This window comes from Miniopterus schreibersii (assembly GCF_964146895.1).
Source record: "Miniopterus schreibersii genome assembly, chromosome: 2".
NCBI lineage: Eukaryota > Metazoa > Chordata > Mammalia > Chiroptera > Miniopteridae > Miniopterus > Miniopterus schreibersii.
This window is the reverse complement of record NC_138102.1, coordinates 176419624-176445844: the sequence shown is the minus strand read 5'-3', so window position 1 is coordinate 176445844 and position 26221 is coordinate 176419624. Positions and strand designations below refer to the sequence as shown.

Genomic DNA, 26221 nt, shown 5'->3' with positions numbered 1-26221 from the left:
AGTCCACCATGACTTGGGAGCTTTTGCTCAGCAGTTCATCTACACACTAATCAAGGCTGACTTCTTGCGATTGTGCCCTTCCTTGAATCATCTTTTGGGATCATTCTCAGAAGCAATGCTGGACTAGGTGGTCTCCTCACACACTTCCTACTTTCAAATTTTAAAGACCTCACGAATGGTATAGTGGCCTTGTTTTTCTCTTTCTGCTCCTTGGCATACCCTTCCCATTTGGGAGAAATCCCAAGTTGGGTGACTTTGTTGGGACCACTGGAGTCTAAGGATCAGCTACTCCCTTATTCCATCCCCTGCAAATCAGAGTCTGGGCTTAGACTCTTCCAACTGACGTTAATATCTGGGATGCTAAATCTTAAGCAAATGAGGCAAAGCAGCAAGGACAGTGGAGAAATCAATCTGTGAAGCCACACACTGGATCCAGTTTGGCTGGTGTCCTGCAGCCTGCATTGCCTTGGTTTTCACCCATTTTCCAAGCCTGATCCCCAGTTCAAATAGATCCTGCGAGGGAAGTAAATAGATTTACTTAATACCTATCCAGTAAACTCCCATTCTGCTTCTGTTAGCTGGAGTCTGCTGCTACTGCTTGTACTGTGTGTTTATGTGTAAGTGCACTTACGCATATGCACACAACACGGGAATATTCCAGCACCAGCAGCAAGTGTTCTTTGCCAGGGCAATCTTTCCAAATCACTAATTTGCTTGTAACCTTCTGTTTCAAAAGATTCAGTGATTCTTTATCTCAGGACCCACACATTTTTAGTAGGATACCCCAGAACCTATTTACCTTCCTTGTTTCACTCTCCTACCGTATGCTGGTCCCTGGGCTCACCGCTTCTCCACACCACTGTGTTCACTGTGCTCTTGGCCTGTTGTGCCTTTCCATTCTGGGCCTCTCGGCAAGGTCCCGCTTATCTTTCCTGTTCTTGCTCGAGAATGATCTCGGCGAAATAGAGTTTAATGAATTTTCCTCTAGCATTATGCGTACTTGTTTTATAGCCCTTATTACACTTTATTGCAATTATTCACAAGTCTGTCCTTCCTAGTAGGTAATAAACTCCCTGAGGACAGTGTCCGTCCAGTCATCTATCACAACGCCTAGATACTCCTTGGCATATAGAAGATGCTCTCAGGTATTTGTTGACTGACTGACTGAACATGACCTGATGTCTGTAAGGCTCTGAGGATCAGCAGGAGAATCAGTCTAGAACAAGCTCAATAAAGACCATGCACCATGCCAGCCCTGAGCTCCCCAAAGGTGGTTTAGAAGACAAAGAGACACTAGCTATGTTGAAATAACATTTAATGTTTGAAATTCAACAGTGCACACAATACAGGTTTTAGCAGTAAAATGAAAGTGTGTGTATGGTGTTTAATAAAACTGACATTACAAAACAAGATCATGTTAAGAAAACCTTAAAAGAAGAAGTAAACATTTAGGTAAAAACCAAATAAACAACATGCTAAAGGATATGATGTAAAAATCCTAATAAATGTAGTTGCCTAAATCCAGACTTGAGACATTGAGATTTACTTTGCCACTTAAAAAAAAAAAAAAAAGCAGAATGCCCTTCATTTAAAATGCATTTTAAAACATATTTGCACATTGCTTTCCTGCCGGCAACTGCCGTATAATCAAGTATGTAAGAGCGCCAGCTGGGTTGCACTCTGATCGTTCAGAAGTGCACCCGGCGCTCCTGTTAAGCACACGCTTCGCCTCGGAAAGCAACAGCAAATCGCACAATACATGACTTTGCTACGTTAGACCTCCTCTGCGCCCACGCCCCACAGTGAACACGGTTGAAAACCACTTCAATTTAAGAGAGAATGAAAACAAACATCTCCAGCACCTTCTGGTTTCTGAGCACAGACAAGCTGGGCAGGATGGAAACACAGGGGGCCCGTAAGGCCAGCGCTGCGCTCTTCGGGAGACTTCCACTCAGACACACCTCCTGCCTGGACAGACCGGCTGACTTGAGTGTTGGTCACTGTGAGAAAAGCGAATGACTTTCAAAATTTCCTCACATTTTGGCAGATGCCTCCCAGCTGTGAAGATTGGAGGTAATTTCTTCACACAGTCATTTCCTAGAACTTATCAAATAAAGGAGTAGGGCCATCGTGGTGGGGGGTTGTGGCGAGGCAAAGGGGGCCGCTCTGCCCCACCAACCTACTAAGGTTCAGTGGGTCCTTGGAAAGCAAGACAATAAAACTGTGTCTTATGCAAATAAAGCACTTGCTGGACTGAGGCTGCCTAAACGGTAATGCTTCCCTTAACACTTCTAAAGAAGTATGTAATTCCAGGACAAGCAGATTTCTCTAATGACAACCAGAGCAGGCTTGGCAAAGTTAGATTTCATGCTCACGGATGTCAAATGATAACAATACTTAGAAGAGCACCTAGGTCTTAGCAGGGTAAGAATCTAATCAGCACAGGAGGCATTTGCTAACGAGTTAAGTGGTTAAAACATCCAAAGTTCAACTACTACTTTTTCGTGAACTTCACTGAGAATGGGGATCTCTCCTGGATCTCATTTTATTGTTAAACTTCTCTTCTTTTTTCAAGTAAACCAATTCAAACCATTACAGCCTTATGTAAAAATATTAAAATCTTATATAAACCTTACCAATAGCCTGAGAAATGCAAAGACATTCACTAAGAGATTTGTGCAAAAATTGTTTCTCTCAGAGAGCAGGATAAATTGCAAGAATATAAACTAACCCCCGGAATAAAACTTTAGAAGGGCTTTGCTTCTATTTTCACTAAATGAACATGGGAGGTTTTATCTAAAATTTGCATATAGCTTTAAAATATATTTAATAAATTTAAATTCTACACAAATACTGACAATTGGTTTTATAAAATGTGAACTGGCACATTTGAGGAACTTTAGGACTTACTATGTAAGTTTCTATTACACATTAATAAAATTTCATAGTACATGTCTTTCTTGATTTATTTTTTTTTCATTGTACATTTCAAATACAATTATGCTTACTTCACACCATGTATTCACAACATCAATGCCCTTGGTTATTCCCACAACTTTCAAACCTTTAAGTTGTACCAAAACTAAAATTCATTAGATTTGATAGTGACAAGTGAGGAAATACAACTCCTTAAGGGTTGAATGGATAAGCCAGATATAAATGCTTAAGAAAACATTTACAAGTATTATATGGGTAATACAATTAATTACAAATTGCTTCCTGTTCATGAAAAACATCTCCTTTGAACTTGAAAATGATTCACGAACAGGGCCTATATGCAAGTGTGCGTGTCTTCTGCAATTCTAACATTACTGGGTTACACAGATTCCGGCTAACACTGCACCACGGACAGGGCTGAGAATGTGCCACATCTATAATGCCATCGATGAAAACAGACTCCATACCGAAGTTTGGATTTCCAATCTCTTATCCAATGTCAGTTCCTCTTTAGTTAGCAGAAGATGAAGCATCTGTCTTCCCCGTGGCTTCCTCACCGAAGAGCAGCTTTCGAAGTATATTTGCATAAAATGGTCCATATACTTGTTTGTTGAGATTCACAATGTTAGCATATTGACAACCTAGCGCTTCCAGCTCCGGCTGAATGACAGCAAGGCCTCCAGGCATGGGAGGCATGCATTTTTGAGGGCTTGGAAGACCAAGTAGGCTCTTCAAGTATAGCTGGATTCGTTTATCTGGGGGGGAAAAAGATATCTTTATTCGTCCCATTATTAAAGCATGTAATTTTTTAAAAACGAGAATTATGGTAGGTGGGTTACAATAATATTCCCAATTCTTTACCCTCCCTGTATCCATGCCCTTTACAAGGTAGCTTTGCAGCCCTTCCCATCACAGGTTGGAGTCTGTTTTCCCAAGTCTTGAATTGGGGCTGGCCTTATGACTTCCTTTGGCCAATACAGAATGCAGTAGAAGTGCTGGTATGTTAGTTCCATGCAGAGGCCTAAAGAGGCACGGTTCACATCTGCCCTCTCTACCTACGATATGAATAAACCTGGGCCTGATGAAGGACGGCATGGAGGGAAGCCCAACACTTCTATCTGAGGCCATCCTAGATCAACCTATAGCCCAACAACTCCCAAACACTCAAAAGAGCCCAGCCAAGATCAGCAGGGCTGCCTACCCAAGCCACAGCTGACCACAAATGCATGTTTGAGTCCAGCAAGACCAAAAGAACTACCCAGGTGCCCCAAAGACTTGTGAACAATACTAAATGTTTGCTATTTTTTTTAGCTATGGAGTCTGAGGGTGACTTGTTATGCAGCAATAGCTAACTGATTAAAAATGCAGGGCACTTTTGGGGTAGGGCAGGGAATCTTTTACAAAAACTCAATACTTAATACCTGTAATTTTAGTTATGTATACTACAGCTGAGTTTGTAAACTAGTACCGCCAGTTTTGCCCACACAGTGTTTTTAAAAAATAAAACCACTTAAGATCAGCGGAATTCATATAGAAATACAAATTTCTGGTTCTTCTTGAAAAATCTAGAGATCTGGCAAACTTGGGAGCCCAAATTACCACATGGCAAGGGTGACCACCCATCCAGGTTTTCCCAGGACAGTTGAAGTTTACACCTGTTGTCTTGGTATAACTGAAAAAGAGCACTCTCAAAAGTGTCCCGGTTTGGACAATGAACTACATGTTCACCCCATAGGTGGCCAACAATCTAAAGGCACTGAGGAAGCACTGCCCCAACGGGCACTGCCGTCTTCCTCACCCTTTCTGCCTCACTGCTTCAGCGCACCTGCACTTGGGACTACCTCACAAAAGCAAGCAAATGCATAAATCGGTCAGGCTGTAGAAGTATCAGACAAAGAGTGCTGGACAAACCAGACCTGCTACAGCTCACGCTGCTCCCAGGACTTTCTTTGGCCTTGGAAACAGAAATCTCACAAAGAAGGTGTACTAAGGAGAATAAATTCCATCAAATACAGACAACTATGACATTAATGAAACTCTAATTTCCGAACGCTTCTCCCAACAATCATACATCCCAGCCAGATCCGACCTAGGACTCAAAGTTCCCAATATCCCATGTCCATGTCTGAGCCTGAATTGCTTCCTCTTACTAGAATGTTCTTCCATCTCACCTCACCTCTGCCCCAAGTCAAAAGCATCCTTAATACCAGGCCTGAAGTTACCTCCTTCTGTGGCTTTCCCTAACATCTGTTGGACTAGCACATCATGTTATTGTTATTTGAGAATGTGTCTCTCTCCCCTTGCTTAGGTGAGCTCTCTGAGGGTGAGGGCTGCTCTTTTATTCTTTACATCTCTGGTGTGACATGTGGCAGGCACATCACAAACACTGACTGAATTGAAGTGAGAGTAGAATGAAAAGGTTTGTAAAGATCAATGCCAAACTGAAAACAATGGGAGTCAGGGAGGCATGGGGGCTGGGAAAGGCAGTCACAGATAACTTGGGCCTTGTCTATAATTTGTCAGTAAGAAGAAATGATTCGTGTATGTATCACCCGTACAATTGAAAATTACTTTTTAAAAATGCAGATGGCTATAAGCACACAAACAATCTACACAGTAGGTAATCTACAAATAATATTTACCTGGCTTAGGTAAGCATTTGGAAAACAACTGGCGTGAAAGAAAATTTTTCTAATTAGGGTTTTGAAAGTCAAAGGACACAGTGGGAGCTGTAGTCGAGTTGTGAACAAACAGCACATTGCCTAGGGACAAACTGCGGGGACCACGGCAGGCATGGCGCACCTGGGAGGAAAACCCTGGCTAACGCTAGGCACGCTAGGCACGTCCTTTTATGTCCTCTAAGTGCCTAATTTAGTCTAACTCCTCTGTGGGAAGAAAATTAAGAATCGACGTGTACTGAATTTCCTGCTAGACTGGCCGCCTGACTCTCAGGAGCCCAAGTCTATTTTCATCACAGTTATGGTCCAACAGCTTCACGCAAGATTGTTTAAAGGATAAAACTCTTTCAAAACTGTTATTATGCTGAGAAGTGGTTCTGCCTCCTCTGTGGGCGAGTCAGTTTTTAGGCCAAGACTAAAATGACAGAAGTATTTGTCCAGTTAGGAGCAGCCAAACCGAGTTCCCTGCCAAAGGCGTGCCCTTGGCTCCCAGAGCGGGAGGAGAGCCGCTCCAGTGAGTCATTCGAGTTGCTAGGCAACAGTGCTCTGAATGAGGTTAAAAATGCTTCAGTTTTCAAAAGAACAGGAAAGTTGGACCAGGAGAGAGGGCTGGGAGAAAGGTGCTTCACCGGATTTTAAGGGGCCCCGTCAGGGCAGGGGCACCTCCTGGCCCCCAGCTTCCCTCTCCCCTATGGCGCGGCAAGGACTTCCCTCACCTAAAGCAAGGGCACAGAGGACACCTGGGCGCTCCGGCCACCCCGCCAGCAAGCAGGGGCTCCCACTCCGACCAGGGCAGGTAGGAACACGAGCTCGGGACTCCGACAGGCTCAGTAAGGCTCCTGACTCGGCAACGGGCTAGCTGTGCGACCTTGGGGGAGAGTCTCTTAACCACTAAGTGTCTGCTGCAGTCACCCCTTCCACAAGTACTTATGGAATGTCATCTGTGGGCCCAGTGTGGTACAGGATACAGCATAACCCTCACTGGTGACAAGTCTGCCTGCACAGCCAGAGGTCCCCAGCTGAAGAGCTGACACCTGGGAGATGCTGCTCCGTGGAGGAAGAGGGGCAGACACTCTGCAGTCTCGGCCACACGCAGCTCGTCCCCCACTAGTGTGCAGGCCTCATGAGGATTATGCAGCAGGGGGCTCAGCCACAGGTGACCGTGGGCATGCTGCGCTTGTTACTGTGATCAACTGCCACCTCTCCGCAGCCTGCACACCAGACTGCTCTTTTCTGGGGGAGGGGCTGAAGCCTTGAGCTTTTAAGTGGCCTGTGTGGCCTAGATTTCCAGCATTCTGTGTCCCCAGGGGTAAGGATGAGAGGAACCATTTGAGAGCCTCAAATAAATAATAGCAAGTATTTATATTTTTAGGGAAGTCAATGTTGTAATTCAAAAACTTGCAGATTAGTCCCAGAATGTTAGTATATTCTAATTCTACACTCCCTTCTTCCTTCCAGCCTTTATTTCTTGCTCTCAATAGTAGACACCTGCTTTGTGCCCCACATCACCGCTCTTTTAACATAGCACCCGGTTTTGTTTGGGACAAACCATCTCTCCCCTATTCTCAGACCAGGTGTTAAGGTAAAGCTGACTTGCCCTGGGTCCAGGAACTGAGTACATGTCTTGGGCCCTAAGTTCCTTTCCTTCTGGCCACCAAGACTGATTCAAGAATGGGATATGACCTACAGTCAGGCCAACTGGAGCCAATGCCCTACGAGGGAAGCCGACTCCTTGTTTTAAACCTGGGAAGGTGCAGGCTTGAGTGGAAGTGGGCTCACTGTGCGGGAAGAGACGATCCGTGAGACGGCGAGTCCACAGGAAGCAGCACTGAGTGCTGGGAGTGGGGAAATTAGTGCTGGGACACAGTTTGAGCTCTCGCTGAGCTGTGCCTGCAGCCAGCCTCCCCCCTGGTCTTCTCAGTTACATGAGAAAATACATTCTCTTTTTGGTTACGCTAGTTTAGATTCTCAGTCACAGGTAACAGAAAATGTCCTAACTGATACATTCTCCATTTCCCCAACTTACCAACGCAGCTTGACACCTAGATATCCACTTTCTTAGCAAGTACAAGAAAAGCCCCCCACTATGCCTCCCAGTCCCACAGCCTTCTCGTTCTTTGTCCCCTTAAGCCTGACTGAGAAAGGGACTTTAGGGGGCTGAGGCTGGCCCGTAGCAGGACTGATGCCTACTTTCTGTGAACATACTGTCAGCTGGTTTGGACTGTCATATGGACCTGGGATTTTAACATTGCTGGCAGCATTTTGTTATTTTCTTCATAAAAATCTATTGGTTGGACAGTAAGACAGAAGGCCCTGAAATACCCCTCACTCCACTATATATACACACAGAAGCAGCAGCACATCACAAATCCTTTAAAATATTAATACCTTCTTCATATTTTCAATATTTATTCTTAACCTGTTTAAGACTATATTTTGACTGACACCATCAGTCAAAACCAGCAAGTTAAAGCAAATTGGAATTGAGGAAGAAAACAAGAAAAATGTGAGGACCCACCAATCAAAGACCGAATAGGATTGTCCTCCTTTTCGATGCCTGAAAATTGACCTACGAGATTAGCTTGAACCTCAGCATTTAAAGTGGGTAAGCTTCTCTCCACCAGGGTCTTGTTAACCTCAGCACAAGTCTGAACACCGACAGAATTCAGGACTTCCTTCAAGTTAAAGGTCCTGCAAAACAGAAAACAAAATCCCATCAGGGAGAGTTTGAGTTTTTGTTCCTCAGTTTTACTGTTGTTGCTTTTTTAATATACCAACTTATTTAAAATATTTACCCATTTTTTCTTATACAGACAACAGTTACCTCTATTCCATGAACTTAGAAAATAGTAACTCCTCCCAATCACCAACCCTTATTTGGAACAGATTTTTACATGCTTTAAACCACTCAGTTCTGTACATAGTGCTCATACAGACAAGCACAGGCAGAAAAATGTGGTCCCTGCATTTTCATGCAGGGCTATTAAAAAGGGTAAGAAAATACCTATTTTTAAAATAAACCCTTTGGTCTGAGTGGATTCATTCATAGATTTGGTTTTTTTCAGCTTGGAAAATGGGGTAAAATCAATTCCTTTATCTATGCCTGAGCAGTAAACCTATAACACCAATCAAAACAAGAAATGAAGAAATTCAGAGGTCAATATCATAAAGGCAAATTGCCTAAAACTCTTGACGTCTCATGACCCAAGGTAAGAAGCTCCTTCTCATTGCTACTTTCAAACAACTGATCAACAGTGCAAAGATAGAGTCCAGGAATTGTGAAAAGTATTTAGCGGTTGGTTATTTAATAGGAAAGGAAAAAGAGATAATTAGAAAGTGCATTTGTTGAGTCTACACTATTGGGGAATGATGATTGAAAGCTGCATCTCAGCATCCAGAAAGGGTCTTTAGGACAACTCTGTTTAAAATGGGAATTAAAGGGTGAGAGGCCCAATGACAGGAGGCAATGTAATGTAGCGGTTAAAGCATAAGCTGTGGTCACACAGGCCTGGGTTCAAATTCCAGCTCAAATACTAAACTCACTATGTGACTGTACTAGCTCTTGGCAGATTGTCAGGCACATAGTCAATGCTGAGTAATAAGAAGGAAAAAAGAAAAAGACTGTTTATCATTATTGACATCATGAACAAGAAGCAGCAGTAAGTCCTTGGTGTTCTCCCTTGACCGGACTTGGTTATAAATCCACACCAGACCTGCCTTTGGGGTTCTACAACCCAAAGTTAGAATATTTACGGCAAAATTTTTACCTTCTGACTTTTACCCATTTTCCTCCTGCTTTTAATCACAAATTCTTAGGCTAAAGGAAAAATTAATTCTGGCATAAGCCATGGCTTCCTAGTCACAATAACGAAGGCAAAATTCTTGATGGTTTTCAAAATGCATCATCAAACCAAATATAAGACACATCAGGGTCTACTGAGTATTTAGAATCACTTGCGTTTTTATATTATGTTATTACCCCATCCATAATGAGGATAATTGAGAATTGACTGTAACCATTTCCTAACACATGTGTGGGTGTGGGTGTGGGTGTGGGTGGGATTAAACAAAATAATAAAACAACCAGATAGGCAGAACAACTATAAAGAGAATGATTTAACAACTAAATAGATATCAAAAGCTAACATTTATTGAGCACTTGCTATGTGCCAGACACCTGTGGACATGTTTCACACAGATCACCTTGAGTTCTCACAACACCAAGACAGGCACAAATATCACTCCCTTTTTGCAAGAGAGGAAGTGAGGCTCAGAGTGATTCAGGAACTTGTTCGAGGGAACGTATGTAAGTCAATACCAGAGCTGGGATTTAAAAATCTAGATTTAGATCCAAAGACCTGTCCTCTTAGTAGCCACTCTGTTCCATGCTTTATATTAATACTTAAGTAGCATTGGTGTTTCAGTAAAGGTTTAAAAAGTTTCTAGAAAATGATTGTCCAGTGTGAGGAAAGGCTAAGATAAAACCAATTGCAAAAACAGAGGTTTCTTTTCATTATAGGTCTTGAGTGTGAAGTAAATGAGCGTGGCAGGTTAGCATAAGAATCAGTAGAAAGGAAATACCGGGGGGAACACTTTGTAAAGTATACGATTGTCTAGCCACTATGCTGGACACCTAAAACCAATACAAAATAATATTGAAAGTAAACTGTAATTGAAAAATAAAACTAAAAACTAAAAAAAAAACCCCAATGTATTTTTAGCTTTAATAATAATTTTAATATTTAAGATTGGGTTTGTTCAGAGATTATTCTCATAGAGCATGACTATGCCAATTACTCTCCAGAACGTTTTATAATAGTTTTATAATATTAAAAAAGTATTCAGAACAATTAAAAAAATTAATACAACACGCAGGGCCTTGAGTCAGGCCTTGGTTTGCCCTTTTCTTGATGTGCAGCCCAACGCAAATCCTTGGGCTTCAGTTCAGAGTGAGAACACTGGATTTTGTAACCACTCGGGCTCCTTTTGGCTCTTAATATTCTAGGACTTTATGAAGTAATTTATGTGCTCTTTGTGTAATAGGAGGGAGTTTGGCAAAATAGGTGCATCTCCCTCCCTTCAATGAGAGGAGTAGCGTACATGTCCCTGAAAACACCTAAAAGGGGAACCAACCAGCAGGAGGCGCTTAACCCACATAAGATCCATGGAAATATGCAGTCATTGGCTAAGATTAGGAATTTTGTGACTTGGACAGGATTCCCAGCAGGATGACCTAAATGCAAAGTCTCAGTGGGATTCTAGTGTTCAATGAAGGTGTGACACTGGGAAACGGATTTCATGAAAACAAAACCTTCCATGAACTTGTGTAACATCCCTAAGGGACAGAGAGGTCACTACTTCTAAAGATTTCATAGCACGTGGGATCAGTAAAGCCGGTAAACATTTCACTACAGAAAAACGATGGTGTCAGGACTACTTAATCTGGAAAGCCTCTTTGATGGGGCATTCTGAACACCGAGCTAGGTGGATTTCTGGTTCCTGTTTTTTTCCACGTCACTGTCAAAGGAGAGCTTTTGTACACACCCATCCTCAGTGGAAATGCTACACTCACCCTGGCACTTGTCATGGAAAAGACCTCTTGCTTCCTATGAAAGGACATCTAAGCCTCCAGAGATATTAAAAGAAATTCTAGAAAAAGGTGTGTGATAAGCCTCTCTAAAGCACAGTTCTGAATATCACATCCAGATGCCCAAGGTTATTCACAGTCTCTGAAACACATGCAGAGCCTAACATGAGGCGGAGCAGATGAAAACACTTGGAACTTACTCTTTGCTCATGCCTTCGAGTAGAACAGCCGAAATCCTCTTCAGCCTGTCTGCAAGCTCAGGTAGGCCTTCGATAATAGCACCCAACATATTGTTGGTAATGAGGGACAGGCAGGCGATAATTTTCAATTGATTCAGCTTTTCTGTCAGTTCCTGGAGACGTGCTTCATCTGTTATCAGCGTCTAGCATATTTATTTAAAAATGGAGAAATAGAAAGGAACACTCAATACCATCAAAATGTACAATAAGCAATAGTATATCCGAACTCCCATTTTTTATCTGATTTCAGTAAAGTCATTACACTACAGGCAACACACATAGACCCTCTGATTCGCAGTTAGAATGTAAAAATGAACATAATGGAAAACTTGAGGGAAGAAAAAAAAATCACTCACCTCTGGAAATTCTTTTTTCTGATAATCCCACTGCAACAGTTTCAAATAACTGTTATTTAGCACCAGGGTAGGGCTCAGGCTTGGCTTGGAGCTGGTTTCAGCCCCAGGAGTTAGAGCGGTCTCGGAAGCAGAAAGTAATTCTTCATTTACAGATTCTTTTATCCATTTTGTAGTTTTATCAAGAGCACCTACAAGTGAAAAGGCCACACATTTGTCCTACGACTGATGGATCCCTGCATTTGTGCATTCTTCAGGACAGATGCTGTGCTAGGTGCTGGGCACGAATGAAGACAGTCATACCCCTCAAAGAGTTTACAGTCCAGATGGAAAGACAGACACGTAAGCTAACGATTACAGCAGAAAATAAAGAATACTAGAGGCACAGTGGAAGTGGAGGGAGCAGAGGATGTCCAGAGCAGAGTCTAAGAGAAAGAGCTGTGACACTTGAAGACACACGGCAAACAGAAGAAAGGGCTGTCACCCCAGGCCAGGAAAACAGCCCATACAAAGACCCCCAAAAGTGACAGAATATGGTTCATTCTAGACGGACCAGCAAAATCTGTATTGCTGGTTCATAAAGAAGTAGGGGGAAGAGAGTGGCAGCAGATGGCACTGGCTGAGTAGACAGGCCAAGTCACACACAACCTTGAGTTTTGTGCAGAGAAGGTATTTAGAATAAAGGCATTGATTATTAAACATTTCTGGGTCCTGGACCCCTCTAAGTGACTGATTAGAGCTATGTCTTTCCCAAAATGCATGTGCATTCTGATGTGCACACTTTATTTTACTTTAGACCCAGTACTAAGGTTTCCCACTAGAAACAAGTTGCTTTTTATACTACATTTCTTATAAAAGTAGTATTTGGTAGAATTTATAAGGCAGCAACTGCTAAAAAATGCAGGTGCATCTGAACACAGGTGCAGATTTTTTTTTTTTAAAGCCAGAGAAAAAAATAAAGAATTGTTGCCCTGAAATTCTTGCTGAGACCTGGTACTTAAACAGGGGTAATTTATGAGTAGCTCTGTTTGCCACACTAAAGCTACAACACTCCCAGAATTTCACAATTTTGTTTCTCCTCAGTTGGCAAATTGTTCTTGGTTTTTCCAGTTCTGTTTATAAAGATGTAAAGGACTTTCAGTCTTACTTAAAAGATATCCAACAGAGAGAGTGTGTGCAGAAATCATCATGGATATAATTACAATGTGGCAGTAATAAGCATTTATATTGCACGGGTAATCATTTACAGCTGACACATTTAAAAGGCCATTTTGTTATTTCAAACAAAAGCAAGAGTGCAGCATAGTGGTTCCCAATCCTGGTTGACTTTAGAATCATCTGGGAAGCTTTAAAAAGAAAAAAATGATTGTGGGCACAGCTCCTGGAGATTCTGATTTAATCAGTCTGAGATGGGGCTCAGGCATCTGTGTTCGAACACCCTGGGTGATCCTAATATGTAGCCAGAATCAAGTACAACTGGTAAAGCAGAAAGAGCAAGAGTTTAGACTGAAACATTGGGTTTCTCTAAGGGATCTGCTGAGATTTCACTTCACCAACTAGAACACTGACTGCTCTATGTGGCTCTAAAAGCAAGGTCAAATTCACGAGGCACTTGTACCCTAGGTCTTTCATGGGGACAGTAATAAGAGTCTCTCTATCCACTCATTGATTCAATGGTAACTGAGCACCTGCTACACACCAGGCACTGCACCAAGTGCTGGGGAATCACAGATGAGTAAATACAGTCCCTGCACTCAAGAAGCTCCTAGTCTACTCAGAGAGAGAAACACAAGAGCAGGCAATGGCTTTACAGGTGTGTTTACCTAAGAATTTCCCAGGAGCAGTGGAGACCCAAGAGCACTTAACTTGACTACTCCCCACCAATATGTGCTCCTGATTTCCTGCCAGGGAGGCTTGGCCTAACCCCACCCCCACCCCCATCGCCCAGAAACTCTCTCTGGTTCTCTAAATCCTAATCCTGTCAGTCCTTAGTGGCCCAACCCAAAGCCCTCTTCCTATAGGACGCCCATCTTGATTATATGGATCAATCTCGTCTCCCTTCTCAGGATGAATCTGAATTTTCAATTGGCTGTCATTTCTCTTAAACAGCTGAACTGAAAACCAGCTTCTCTATTTTTAAAATATTGTCATTCAACATTTCATGTGCTTTCGTCTCATTTTCATCTCACTGGTGAGATCACTGAGAGTCCAAACTGCAACCTTTGTTTCTCCTTCCTTTGATTTAGCTCACAGCACAACCTGTAGGTGTGTGAAATGTTTGGCTTTGTCTTGGCAGGCCCACTTACTTTAGAAACCGATCAGATATTTTTCTAGTTGTATTTGTCACACAGTAGGTGCTTCTCAAAAAGCCTCTGCTCTCTATATGTGGCATGAGAGACTTGGTAGGCTTCTGATTTAATTCACCATCCCTGAAGGCAACCACGGGCTAAAGATTGGCTCAAACAGTCTCCTTTGAATTGACAACTGATTTGATCCTACATGTCTGCATTTATCTTTCCTTTTCCACTCTCATCCAGTAAAATGTTTACTAATATACACAGTGTATGCAAATCAAACTAAAACACACAGGGTGCTTTTCAAACTCTTTCAGAAAGCAGAGGAGGGAACACTTCCCAAATTCATTTTATGAGGCCAGCTTTGCCCTGACACCAAAATCAGGTAAAGACATTACGAGAAAATTACAGAGCAATATCTTTCATAAATACAGATGCAAAAATCATTAAGAAAGCATTAGCAAGGCAGATAAGATTAAGCTAATAGACAAGAACCAATGGGTGGGATAAACATCTCAGGACTGCAAGGTTGGTTTAATATTAGAAAAAAATCAATCACTGTAATTTACTACATTAATACAATAAAGGGGTGGGGGTGCAGATCACTTTAGTATGTGCAGAAAAAACATGTGACCAAATATCTCTCAGTCTGCTAGAACTAGAAGAAAACATCCTCAACCCGAAAAAGAGCATCTATGAGAAGCTACAATTAACATCATACTTAATGGTCAAAAAATGAACATTCTTCCCCTAAAAAGGCAACAATCCACTCTCTCACAACTTCTATTTAACATTTTGATTGGAGGTCCTAGCGAGTGCAATATGGCAAGAAAAAGAAATAGAAGGTATAGAGATTTAAAAAAAGAAGTAAAACTGTCTTTGTTTACAGGCAACATGATTGTATATAGAGAAAAGCCTGCATGATACTCCAGAAAACTACTAGAATTAATAAGTTAATTTAGCAAGGTCTCAGGGTGCAGTCAATATTTAAAAACCAATTATATTTCTATATACTAGGAAATAAAAATTTTACAAAATATCATTTATAATAGCATCCCTGTTGATTTCTAATATGGTATATAAGCATGAAATATGGAACCTACCTAAACATAATATGTGACACCTAAAAAGGCAATAGTTCTACATCCTGAATTTGGGGAGTGGCCAGCCTCACTCTTGGCCTTTATAATTCTGAGCAGGCACCATTCACATAAACTGAGAATGGTGCAGATATTGGGCAAGGTTTCAGATGTCCCCCATTTTCAATATTCTGGAAAATATGCAGACCAAATACCCATTTTTCAGTTAGAAGAATATAGTTCTCTTACCAACGACATTTGCTCTTTTGTGCCTAGAGACACCTCACCTCCCTTCTTTTGGTACTGATTTTCTTTGAGAAACCATTTTCCCTTGCTCCATGCTTCCTTTTGTGACTGTCAATTAAGAGGCCCTTGACCAGGGGTTGGCCTTAATCACATGCCCATGAGACTCTTACCTGGGCCTCTAAACGGTGACTACAGCCTTCAAGGATGACCCATTTTGAGGTACACATAAACCATCCCGACTGCAGAGCCCAGGAGCTTTTTCTTGTTTTTTTTTTTTCCTAACCGATTCCTGACACTCTCTTGTTTCTGGTCTTGCTCAGGGTAGGTATTTTAGCTTTTCTGTATTTTAGCTTTAGCTTCCATCCTTCCATTCACTTCCTTTTTTGCTAAATCAGCCAGAGTTGATTTCTGTTGGTTGCAATATAACCCAGCTCATATAAGACAAAACTGAATAATCAAAGAGAGTTGCCAAAGCAGCAGCTTGTTTAATCTTGGTGTAGCTATGGGAACCCTGGCTTCCAGTCCTAGCTCCACTACTTATTAGCTGTGTGATTTTGTCTTTAGGCAGGTCATGGCTGAGCATCAGTTTGCTCATCTCTAAAATGTTCCATAACTATATCCTGAATGCCTTGTATGCCAGGCAAAGACAACCATAATGCAGTACAATGTACTTTTAAAAAATATTTATGGCTCATAGAATTTTTGAAAGAATCACATGAAGTTCATGAGAACATTTTATCAAATGTAAAATATCTAAATAAATGAAACTTTTTTCTTTCTGAGTATTTTAAAAATTGCTTGTGGTATTGCCCCTTCAGGAGTAATTTGTTACTCTTTCTACAGGTGATTTAGTTTTTGGATTTAATGTGGTTATCTTTTTGATGCTTAATACATGCACCAATCATTGCCAAGGACTTTCTTGGGTATATTTTATTTTTATCCTATCCCATTCTTTTAAAAAAAATTTAAATATTTTTACTTAGATATAACTGACATACAATAAACTGCACACATTTAAAGTGTACAATTTGATAAGTTTTGATATATACAACCATCACCACACTTAAGATAATGAACATATCCATCACCCCCAAGAGATTCCTAGTGGTCTTTGTAATCATCCCCACTTCTCCCTCCCTCCTACCCCCAACCTCACCATCCCCAAACATACTGATCTACCTTCTGTGACTAGATATAAATTCACTTTGTCTACAGTTTTATAAAAATGAAATCATATTGTATGAACTTTTTTTTACAACATAGTGATATTTATGTAACTTAAGAAGTGATCACCCCAATAAATTTAGTATCCATATAACACCATATATACAGGGTGGGGGAAAAGTAGGTTTACAGTTGTGAGTATGTGAAACACAGAGTTTATTCTTGTTTATTTGTTATTATATTATTTTCCATACAAACTGTAAACCTACTTTTGCCACATCCTGTGGTTATTACAATATTATTAACGCTATTCTCTATGCTATACTTTACATGCCTGTGACTATTCTGTAGCTACCAATTTGTACTTTATTTTTTCCCCCCTCACCTCAGGATATGTTTTTATTGATTTTAGAGAGAGAGGAAGGGAGAGAAAGAGAGAGTACATCTATCGGTTGCCTCTCATACACGCCCAGACTGGGGATCGAACCTGAAACCTAGGTATGTGCCCTGATGGGAAATCAAACTGGCAGCGTTTTAGTGTACAGAATAATGCTCCAACCAATTAGGTCACTCAGCCATGGCCTGATTTACACTTCTTAATTCCTCCCCCTTTTTCATCCATCCCCCTAACACCCCTCAAATCTGGCAATTGTCAAAATGTCCTCTGAATCTATGAGTTTGTTTCTATTTGTTCATTTATTTTGTTGCTTTTTAAAAATTCCACATATAAGTGAAATCTCTTGGGTGTATTTTAAACAAGGCAGATGCATATATAAAATATCTCAGTCAGCCAAGTAAAATCTGTTTTGTAGTTAATTCAGAAACTCAGAATACTTCTCTATATTAATTTTCCAATAATTATTTTATAAAAATCATGCACACAAAAATATCCAACATTTTTGTCTTTCTGTGTGATACTGTGAGGCTCTTATTTTGATATTAGGGCACAGTGGCCGACTTTTGGCAGTCAGGTAAGGATATAATTAACACCTGACATACACTTGACTTCTCTGGGAACATATTTGGAGCTGGGCAATAATGACCTATATATATGCACAGCAGGATTCATTCTATTCTTAAATCTCTGGAAATATCCAAGTCAATGTGAAAGGTGCAAATGAATTACAGGACACTAAACCTAGGTTTTAAGGAGAGAAACAAATCATTTGAGATTAACAAAACTCTAATCAACCCTATATTAAGGAATTTGCTAAGATTCCAAGCTATCTTTATTCAAAACATGGAGACATTTGCACATATTCCTGCATAGTTTCAATTTTGCTGGATCCTTCTCTTTAGCTCTAGATGCTCTAGAATCCCAGGTCAGGCCCCTTCAGTGCCTACACTCATTCCCTAGGTCATCTCATCCAGTGTAATATTGTGGATAAGAGCATGGGCCATGGAGCCAGACTGCCCGGGTGAGTCCCAGCTCTAAAATGTACAAGTTGTATTATGGAGGCAAGTGGTTTAACCTCTCTATACCTCGGTTTCCTCATCCATAAAATGGGGAGTGAGTTCCTAAAGTTATTATAAAGATTAAATTAGTCAGTACAGGTAAAGAACTTAGAATGTGGTAAGCATTTCATACATGTTATCTAGTTCCGTGGCTTCATCTACCATAAATATACTGATGATTTCCAAATGTATATCCCCATTCTCCAATGCTCTAGTCCCACATTGAAAGGCCTACCTGACATCTCAATGTTGATGTCAAACAAGACCTCAGAGATCATATATCTAAAACTGAACTTGATTCCATAGCTTCTCCTAACCTCCTTTCCCCCCATCTCCCCCATCTCCCTAACAGGCATCACTATTCATCCAGTTGCTCAGGTGACAACCTCAACTCCTCTTTTTTCCCTCATCCAACTTTCAGAAAATCTTGTTACTCTACTTCCAAAATACACCCAGAACATGACCTCTTCTTATCACTTCCACCACGACCACCTGACCAAGCCACCATCATTTCTTGCCCCAGCAACTACAATACCACCTAACTGGTACCCTGGCTTCCCTCTTTGCTCCCATATAATCTATTCTCTACCCAAGAGCCAAAGTATTCTTTAAAAATGAAAATCAGATGTTGCTCCCCTGCTCAAAACTCTCCAAGGACTTCCCATCATCCTTGGCATGAAATCGAAATTCCTCTCATTTCCTGACAAGGCTCTATATGCAGGGTCTACCTCTTGGCCTCATCTCGAAGCTCTCTCTCCTTGCCTGCTCTAGGCCAGCCACACTGTCTGCCTGTGTGTGTCCAACCTCACAAACAAGTTTCTGCTTCAGGACCTTTGTGTTTGCAGCTGCTCTGGCTGGAATGTTCTTCCCTCACATCTTTACATCCCCCTTCCTCACTCCTTTGCAAACTCTGTTGACATGTCACTTGTGAGAGAGGCCTTCCCAGTCCACCTCATCTAAAAAAAAACACTCCCCACCCTCACTCTTGCACCATTCCCTCTGCCCCTTTATCCTATTTTCCTTCACAGCACTTAACAACACAGCTGATAATATAAGTTTGTCTACTAGAATGTCAGCTCCTTGGGGCTCACAGCTGTATTCTGTTTTGTTCACTGCAGTATCCACAGCACCCAGGCAGTGTCTGGGACACAGCGGGTGCTCAATAAATATTGTTTCTCATGTGTAAAGAAATGAATAGTGCTTAGCACAGTTCCTGGGACATAGAAAACAATTATAAGTTTGTTATGTCAATTTTAAAAGTTAAAAAAATGTTTCACTGAAAGGCAAAAATTCTTTAGTGACACTTCTTAAGATGTCAAAAATAAAATATCGTATTTTCACCTAATTTCAACATAAATATACAATATCATGTACTTACTTGGAGTTTCTTCCAAAATTTCCTGGAACTTGGTTCTCTCATAATCCACCAACTGCCGCTGAAAATGTGGTCTAAAACTCCTAATTAGAAAATTGGCCATGTCCATATTCATGAGGTCCAGAACATGAAATATTTGTCTAAAAAGTTTAGAGTTAAAATAGTTAGAAAGGTGATTAAGAAATTAATCTGAAATTCATTAACTTTTACTGATTTTCCAGGCTGGTAAAAATAAACATCCCCCAAATGGTTTTTAAATTCCAATCGCCATTTGGCAAGGTCACTTTTCATAGAAGGCATTAGACATGCATTCCAAATGTATTCTTCTACAGCTCCCAAGAGTATTTGCTTTAGCAAATACACTACTTCCAGCTGAGCCATTACATCCTGTCCTGAACTGATAGAAAGACGCTATGAAGTATATACAGTGATTCTTAACAATGAGATTAAAAAAAAAGGTTCAAGAAGGAATTTTCACTTGAGAGCCCCTGAAATTTTAAAGAGTCTGAACATAATATATATGGTTTCTATTCCGAAGGGAGTAAGAAAAAAGACAAGACAAGAAAGGACAGGGTGCTGAGGTACAGGAGAAAATAGTTCCTTTTAAAGTTGGGCAGCCCGATGCTCAAACCCAGCTCAGCGACCAGGCACAAATTACTCAATCTCTCCGAGCCTCAGTTTCTTCACCTTTGAAAGGAGAAGACAAGATCAACCTTGGAGGATGTTGTGAAGAGTCAATGAGATAATGAATGTAAACTGTAGGGGACAGTGGCACCCAGTAGATGCTTAATGAATGACCAAGATTTGCTATCACTACATGGGTAATAAGATAACTAGAAGCAAAGATACTGCAACTGAAGAATGAAAATTTGCCAAAGCTGAGCACAACTCTAAGGGTGCATAAAATCCATTTTACAGATGGGGAAAAGTGACTTTGAGAGGTGTCAACTTGCCCAAGGTCATAAAGTAAGTTACCTCCTACATGCAGTTTCCTTCTCCTACCTTTCCAATACTATTACATAAAACTTACATATCAACATGGCTATATTCACACACACAAAAGAAAAGTTCCCCTCAATGGCAAAAGGTGTTGCAGACTCCTCCTTCCTCTACAATCACAAATAAATTATTGTCTGCACAGCCAGATTACATTCTCACTTCCTCAGGGAAGCTGTGGCAGAATGGTTAGCTGACCACCAAAGATCCATGCCCCCTTTCCACAGTGTGGATTTGTGGTTGGGAAATGCGTTTCCAGACGGCAACCACATTTCCCAGGCCTCCTTCAATCTAAGGTGGGACCTTAGGACTAGTCAGTCAGTGGAAGGTGTCACTTCTGGGCTGAGGTAGTTAACCACTGGGTATGCCCTCCCCATGACCTCCTTCCTATTTACCAGCTGAGTGTAAAGGACCCTACAGACCTGGGCAAGGGTGGTGCCAATGCAAGTAGGAGCCTGAGTCACTGATTGACATGCGGAAGGCTGCCTGACAAAAACCCCTGACTTGGACCGTGACATGAATGAGAAACTAATTTTTATTGGTTAAATCACTGAGAATTCGTGGTTGTGTTATAGCAGCTAGCATTACCCTAATAAAGGAGCCTTTCTAGATCCTTGACTAGGCCCTCCTGCTGGAGGCTCTATTAACCTTCTACTTCCCCTTCCACAGCACTTACCTCAGTTGTACTTCCTTGTTCAAGGTCCATCTCCCTGCTAGACTGTAAACTGCCATGGGCCAGGGGCTGTCGCTAGCTTGTTCATCACAGCATCCCTAATGCCCAGCACATGCCAACCAACAACCCTATTAGATCATTCTATCTGAAAACTTTATGCACACAGCAAAGGGCTGACTTAAATCCTTGTTTATTTGTTATTTTTCCTAAGAGCAAGGATTCCTCTGAGAGACCAGTTATTATTCTGTGTCCCTCAATCCCCACACTTCCCTTCTGTGCGAACTCGAACGTACTCTAAGGAAATGCAAGTAAGAAAAGTGCTAACCTCAGCACCTCCACAATGTTGCCAGTAGCCTTTAACTTTCTGATATCATCATCTCTCACGGGAGCACACAGCTTTCCCATTGTACTGATGATATAGTTGGCCAGGCCTTGGATGTCAACAGCGCCGTGCTCAGCCTGCTGCCTAATGAGGTCTGTGTCCAAAACTTCACAGATCTGGTTGCGAAGCCGGTTTCCACTACCAGGAATCAGAAAAGAGAGAAGAATCTACACAGGGAAAGGAAAGAAAAATTAACAGCAGCATTACATGAGTAAAGGCTGTTATTTTTTATTTCAGTATCTAGATGACCAACCTCCCTGTCCATATTTTAATGCCCTGGATGCCACAGAAGTTTACATGGAATGGGTGGTAGATCAGTGCACTCCAGTGTCTCAACTCTAAAAAGAAAGGTCTAGCTTCTGAATTAAAGTCCCCTCCACTTTTCAAGGAAAATTAATGATTCTCTCAAAATAAAAGCAACTAGTAAGGAAGCAATATTACTGAAAGAACCTCAAAAGGTTTACAGATAAACTGTGCAAAGAAAGAACAAGTTGAAGAATCCATTAAAGAAGAGCAAACAGAATCCCCCCCCCCCATCCCCACCACGGGCTCCATGAGTATATCATATTTTACATATCTTTATTATATATTACATAAGCCACCTATATTCAATACTCAGTACATAGCAGACATGGTACTTATACACATAGCACATGGGCAGGAGCACTCTGAGCCAAAGTGCCTCAGTTTCACACCCCTTTCCACCCCTCAAAGCTGTGTGACCCTGGGCAAGTCAGGGAACTTGGTTTCTTTATATAAAATAATAGGTGTAACTACCTCACAGTGTTATGGTGAGGATAAATGGACAGTCTGATGCTTGGCACAGAGCAAGTGTCTTGTTAATGTCAGCTAAAACCATAACTGTCACCTCATTTAATCCTTACAACAACCCTGTGAGTACTCAGGAAATAAGACTTAAAGACGGAGAGGCCACCACCAAACCAGGACTATCTAACTCCACAGTCTGTTCTTAACCACTACAACCACTACTCTGAGTGCTAAGCATCACTCCAAGTTCCCTCCACTGCCCCATTTTCCCAGCCTCCACCCTACTCTAGGTGGCAAAGGAAAAATCCCTCCCAGTGATTAAACTTGCTCAGTTTTTCAAAAAGAGTGATACTCTTCAGAGTACATGAAAATAGTCTTTGGGGGAAAACAATTACTAATTAACACAGACAATGTCAACTTGCCTCTCTAATTTCTTCAAACAGTTTGATGGCATGGTCATACTCGGGAGGCTCAGCATTCAGTTCTGATTCCAAGACGTCCCAGTAGGCCTGGTGGACAATGCGCTTCACTCGGCTGGCCAAGCTAGAGGAATGATAGGGATTGTTTTTTAAAATGAACATTGTTTTCCCTGTTTATAAAAGGAATATGTTCATGGTAGAAATTTTAGAAAATGCAAAAAAACAAAGAATAAAAATTGCCTATCATCACATTATTTCCATCTTTTATGTATTGTTTTAACATAGAGTACCCAGTACGTACAATATTATATAGTTGTTTCATTTAATATTCTATCGTGTTTCCCCTAGACTTTTAAAATGCTTCCTTCCTATAGATTTCAATAAGTTTATAAAATTATCCTAAGGAGATACCGTAATTTACCTAGCTACTCTTTTAAAGATTCTTAGACTTGTTCTAGATTTTTGGGATGAGATGGCAAAGTTGCTCTTTCCTCAACAGCTGAAGTTTCGTGGCACAGAACAGAACAGATTGGCCCCAAGGAGGCACGTATTTGAAAGCCTGCCAATTTCAGCTTCGATGTCCCATTTAAAGTTAGCCGGACCAAACTGCTGAAATAGCTGCTTCCTAGGAAGAGCTCACAATAGAGGAGATGGCCACCTTGCTTTACCCCTTAAGTCAATGCCCTAAAATAGGTGCACACTAAAATACACATCCCTACTAAACTGCACCATTAGGCAACAGCTTTGAGATCAGCACATACTTCCCTGCCCTAGAATTACTTGCCAGTCTCTATGCCCCTAACCTAGGAGTGTAGCAGTAGAGCTGCTATAAAGGGTCATGAGGAAGTGCAGTTACCATGGAAACCAGACACACCTAGTTTGGCCAGTAATCTTAAAAAATATTAAGCATTATTAGGAACATCCCCAGGAGGAGGACTATGACCCACATTTTATATTTAAAAAATTTTTATGTTTACTATTGCCCTGCTTTAAAACAAACAAAAAAGCTCGGAATGGAATCAAATTTATGTTGTCTTAAGTGATAGAGAGAATGCCTCTTGGTTTACAAATGGCACTGTGAGGTTGAAGGTTCAGTGCCATTCCCATGAGCCAACTTTGCCTCTGAAGATGATTTGTCTGTAGCAATCTCCACAAGCCTTTCTCCACTTTGGCCCGGCCACTGAAGCCAGAGAGGGTGAGGAAGGATATATGGGCGTGTCTATAACTGAAAGTGCCTGTGGTGAGGTTAAATAGGGGAGCCTATGTAGTTGTGATTCCCACATGCAGAGGATTCTGGATCACCTGTTCTTAGCACTCTGGTAACTCAGCTGCATTTCTTTATCTTTCACAATGTAAATATCAGTTTTTAATAAGTCAACCTGCAAAGATTTCTTGAGCATGTATTATATGTCAGGTACTCTGCTAGGTAATAGGGAGAGCGCAAACAAGACAGGCATAGTTAATGGTGCTTTGGGTCAAGTGGGAAAGACAGACATTGAACATAAAATTATAAGACATCATAACAAAGGGGAGGTAGAAGGGGCGACAGGAGTCTTTAACAAGGGGATGTCATGTAGTCTACTGGGCTCAGGAATGTCAGGAAAAGCTTCCCTCAGGAAATGATCTATAGACTGAGTTCTAAAGATTATGGGTAACATGTACCCCAGAGGAATGGTTTTAAAAACAACTATAGGACTTTGTTACGGAACTAGATAATGTTTGTTCCCACTTAGTGTTATACTTGCAGAGAACTTGCAGGAATCAGTGTGACTGTGTGTGTACACAATCTGCAGTACAGTTTACGCACAACAAACACCTCTAGGTTACCTGTTCTCAGGGAGGGCATCTTTTTTCAATTGAAAGTTCTCATTGACAGCAATTTCATGAACAAGAGTCAGGTTTTCTAAGTTCCTTGCTGTGCCCATCACTTCATCAAATGTTACAACCCTGGGAGGGCTTGCTGCTGAGAGAAAAGCAAAAACCAGTGAATGTTGTGGAGGAGAAGTTGTCATCCAATGAAGCCTCCTGATGCAGCCAGAGTGTAAGTTATTCCAACATATATTTTCAGGACTTTATGAGTAAGAAGAATATATACTAAAACAGGTGGATTCCCCTGCTTAATATTTAAGACTTCAAAAATTGAAGAAATCCTTTGATAGTTTCAGTTACTGCATTGAGAAATTTTCACCGTTTTTGAGATAATCTTAGTAATATAAGCTAAGTTAATTTTAAAATTAAATCACCTCATTTTTGTGCCTACTATATTTGCATTTATTACATGTAATATACAGGAAATTGATGACTACTTTTTATTCTGTAATTCATAAGTCTCATTAATTTAAGCAGACTTAATATGAAATAACTGACTTTTATTTTTCAATCCTCACCTGAGGATATTCTTTTATTGATTTTCAGAGAGAGTAGAAGGGGGAGATAGGGAGAGAGAAACATCGATGTGTGAGCAGGGTTGCTTCCCACTCATGCACCGGGCCAGGGATTAAGCCTTCACCTGTGGTACGTGCCCTCGGTCGAAACTGAACCCAGGACCCTGCAGCCCAAGGGCTGATGCTCTAACTACTGAGCCAATCCGGCTAGGGCTGAAATAACTGACTTTTAAAAACTATCATTTCTAGCCCTGGCCGGTTTGGCTCAGCGGTTAGAGCGCTGGCCCGCAGACTGAAGGGTCCCGGGTTTATTCTGATCAAGGGCACGTACCTCGGTTGCAGGCTCGGCCCAGGCCAGGGTGCTTGCCTCCAGCAGGCGGTTGATGTTTTTCTCTTACATTGACATCTCTCTCTCTCTCCCTTCCACTCTCTCTAGAAAGCAATGGAAAAAATGTCCTCGGGTGAGGAAAATAAATAAATAAATAAAATTTTAAACTATAATTTCTAAAAATATAGGCAGTATAGCATAACACTTAGGTTTGGCTCTAAGTTTTGCCAATTGGTAGTTATCTGACTTTACTGAGGCATAACTGGCCTCCTCATAGGGCTGTTCTGAGGTGACAAAATAAGATCATTTAGGTAAAGAAGAACATAGTAAGAACTCAATAAATTGTAGATAATTAAAATAAATCTGATAAGCTTCATAATGTACTTCTCAGAAGAAATTAATAAATAATTATTTATTCATAAAGATTATTCTAAAAATTATTCTAATAAATCAGGTCCTTTTGAAATCACTGTTGGAACTCTTAGCTCCTATTAATTAAAAATTATTACCTCAAACAATAGTACTGACTAGCAACCTTTTGCTAGAGGAAGAGGAGGCGGAGGAGGAAGGAATGGTGATAACACAGGATTAGTAAAATCCTTCTTCAGGATTCCTCGGTACCCTTTTATAGGTATCAACGCTGTGCACAGTGTAAAGAGTAAGAAAAAGCTCAGAAAGCTGGGTAGCTGCTAGCAAATTCTTTTGCTAATTCTCTGTCCCATTAAGAATTTCCTTAACAATCAATGTCTGTATTCTTTGGTCCAATAATCCAATTATATCGAAGGAATTCCTGGAAAGGCTTTATGCACCAAGGTATGCATAAAACACTATTTGTAACAGAAAAAACAAACAAAAAAACACAAC

At 41.0% G+C, this 26221-nt stretch overlaps 1 protein-coding gene across 3 annotated transcripts in view; it reads right to left on the bottom strand.

Moving 5' to 3' along the window:
• Positions 1-1298: 1298 nt before the first annotated feature.
• The window catches only part of TCP11L2 (t-complex 11 like 2), a 34797-nt gene continuing 9874 nt past the window's right edge, over positions 1299-26221 (bottom strand). Inside the window, exons 3-11 of one of the 3 annotated variants that reach the window (XM_081129148.1) lie at positions 24473-24605; positions 22649-22769; positions 21402-21625; positions 19411-19547; positions 11798-11985; positions 11403-11584; positions 8134-8306; positions 3405-3692; positions 1299-2000 (exon numbers count right to left, since the gene is read on the bottom strand). In XM_081129148.1, the coding sequence (XP_080985274.1) occupies positions 3448-3692; positions 8134-8306; positions 11403-11584; positions 11798-11985; positions 19411-19547; positions 21402-21625; positions 22649-22769; positions 24473-24605 (1403 nt within the window). In that variant the 3' untranslated portion in view covers positions 1299-2000; positions 3405-3447. Of the gene's footprint in view, positions 3693-8133; positions 8307-11402; positions 11585-11797; positions 11986-19410; positions 19548-21401; positions 21626-22648; positions 22770-24472; positions 24609-26221 lie in introns of all 3 variants that reach the window. The other 2 variants (XM_081129147.1, XM_081129146.1) reach the window with 2 other exon arrangements.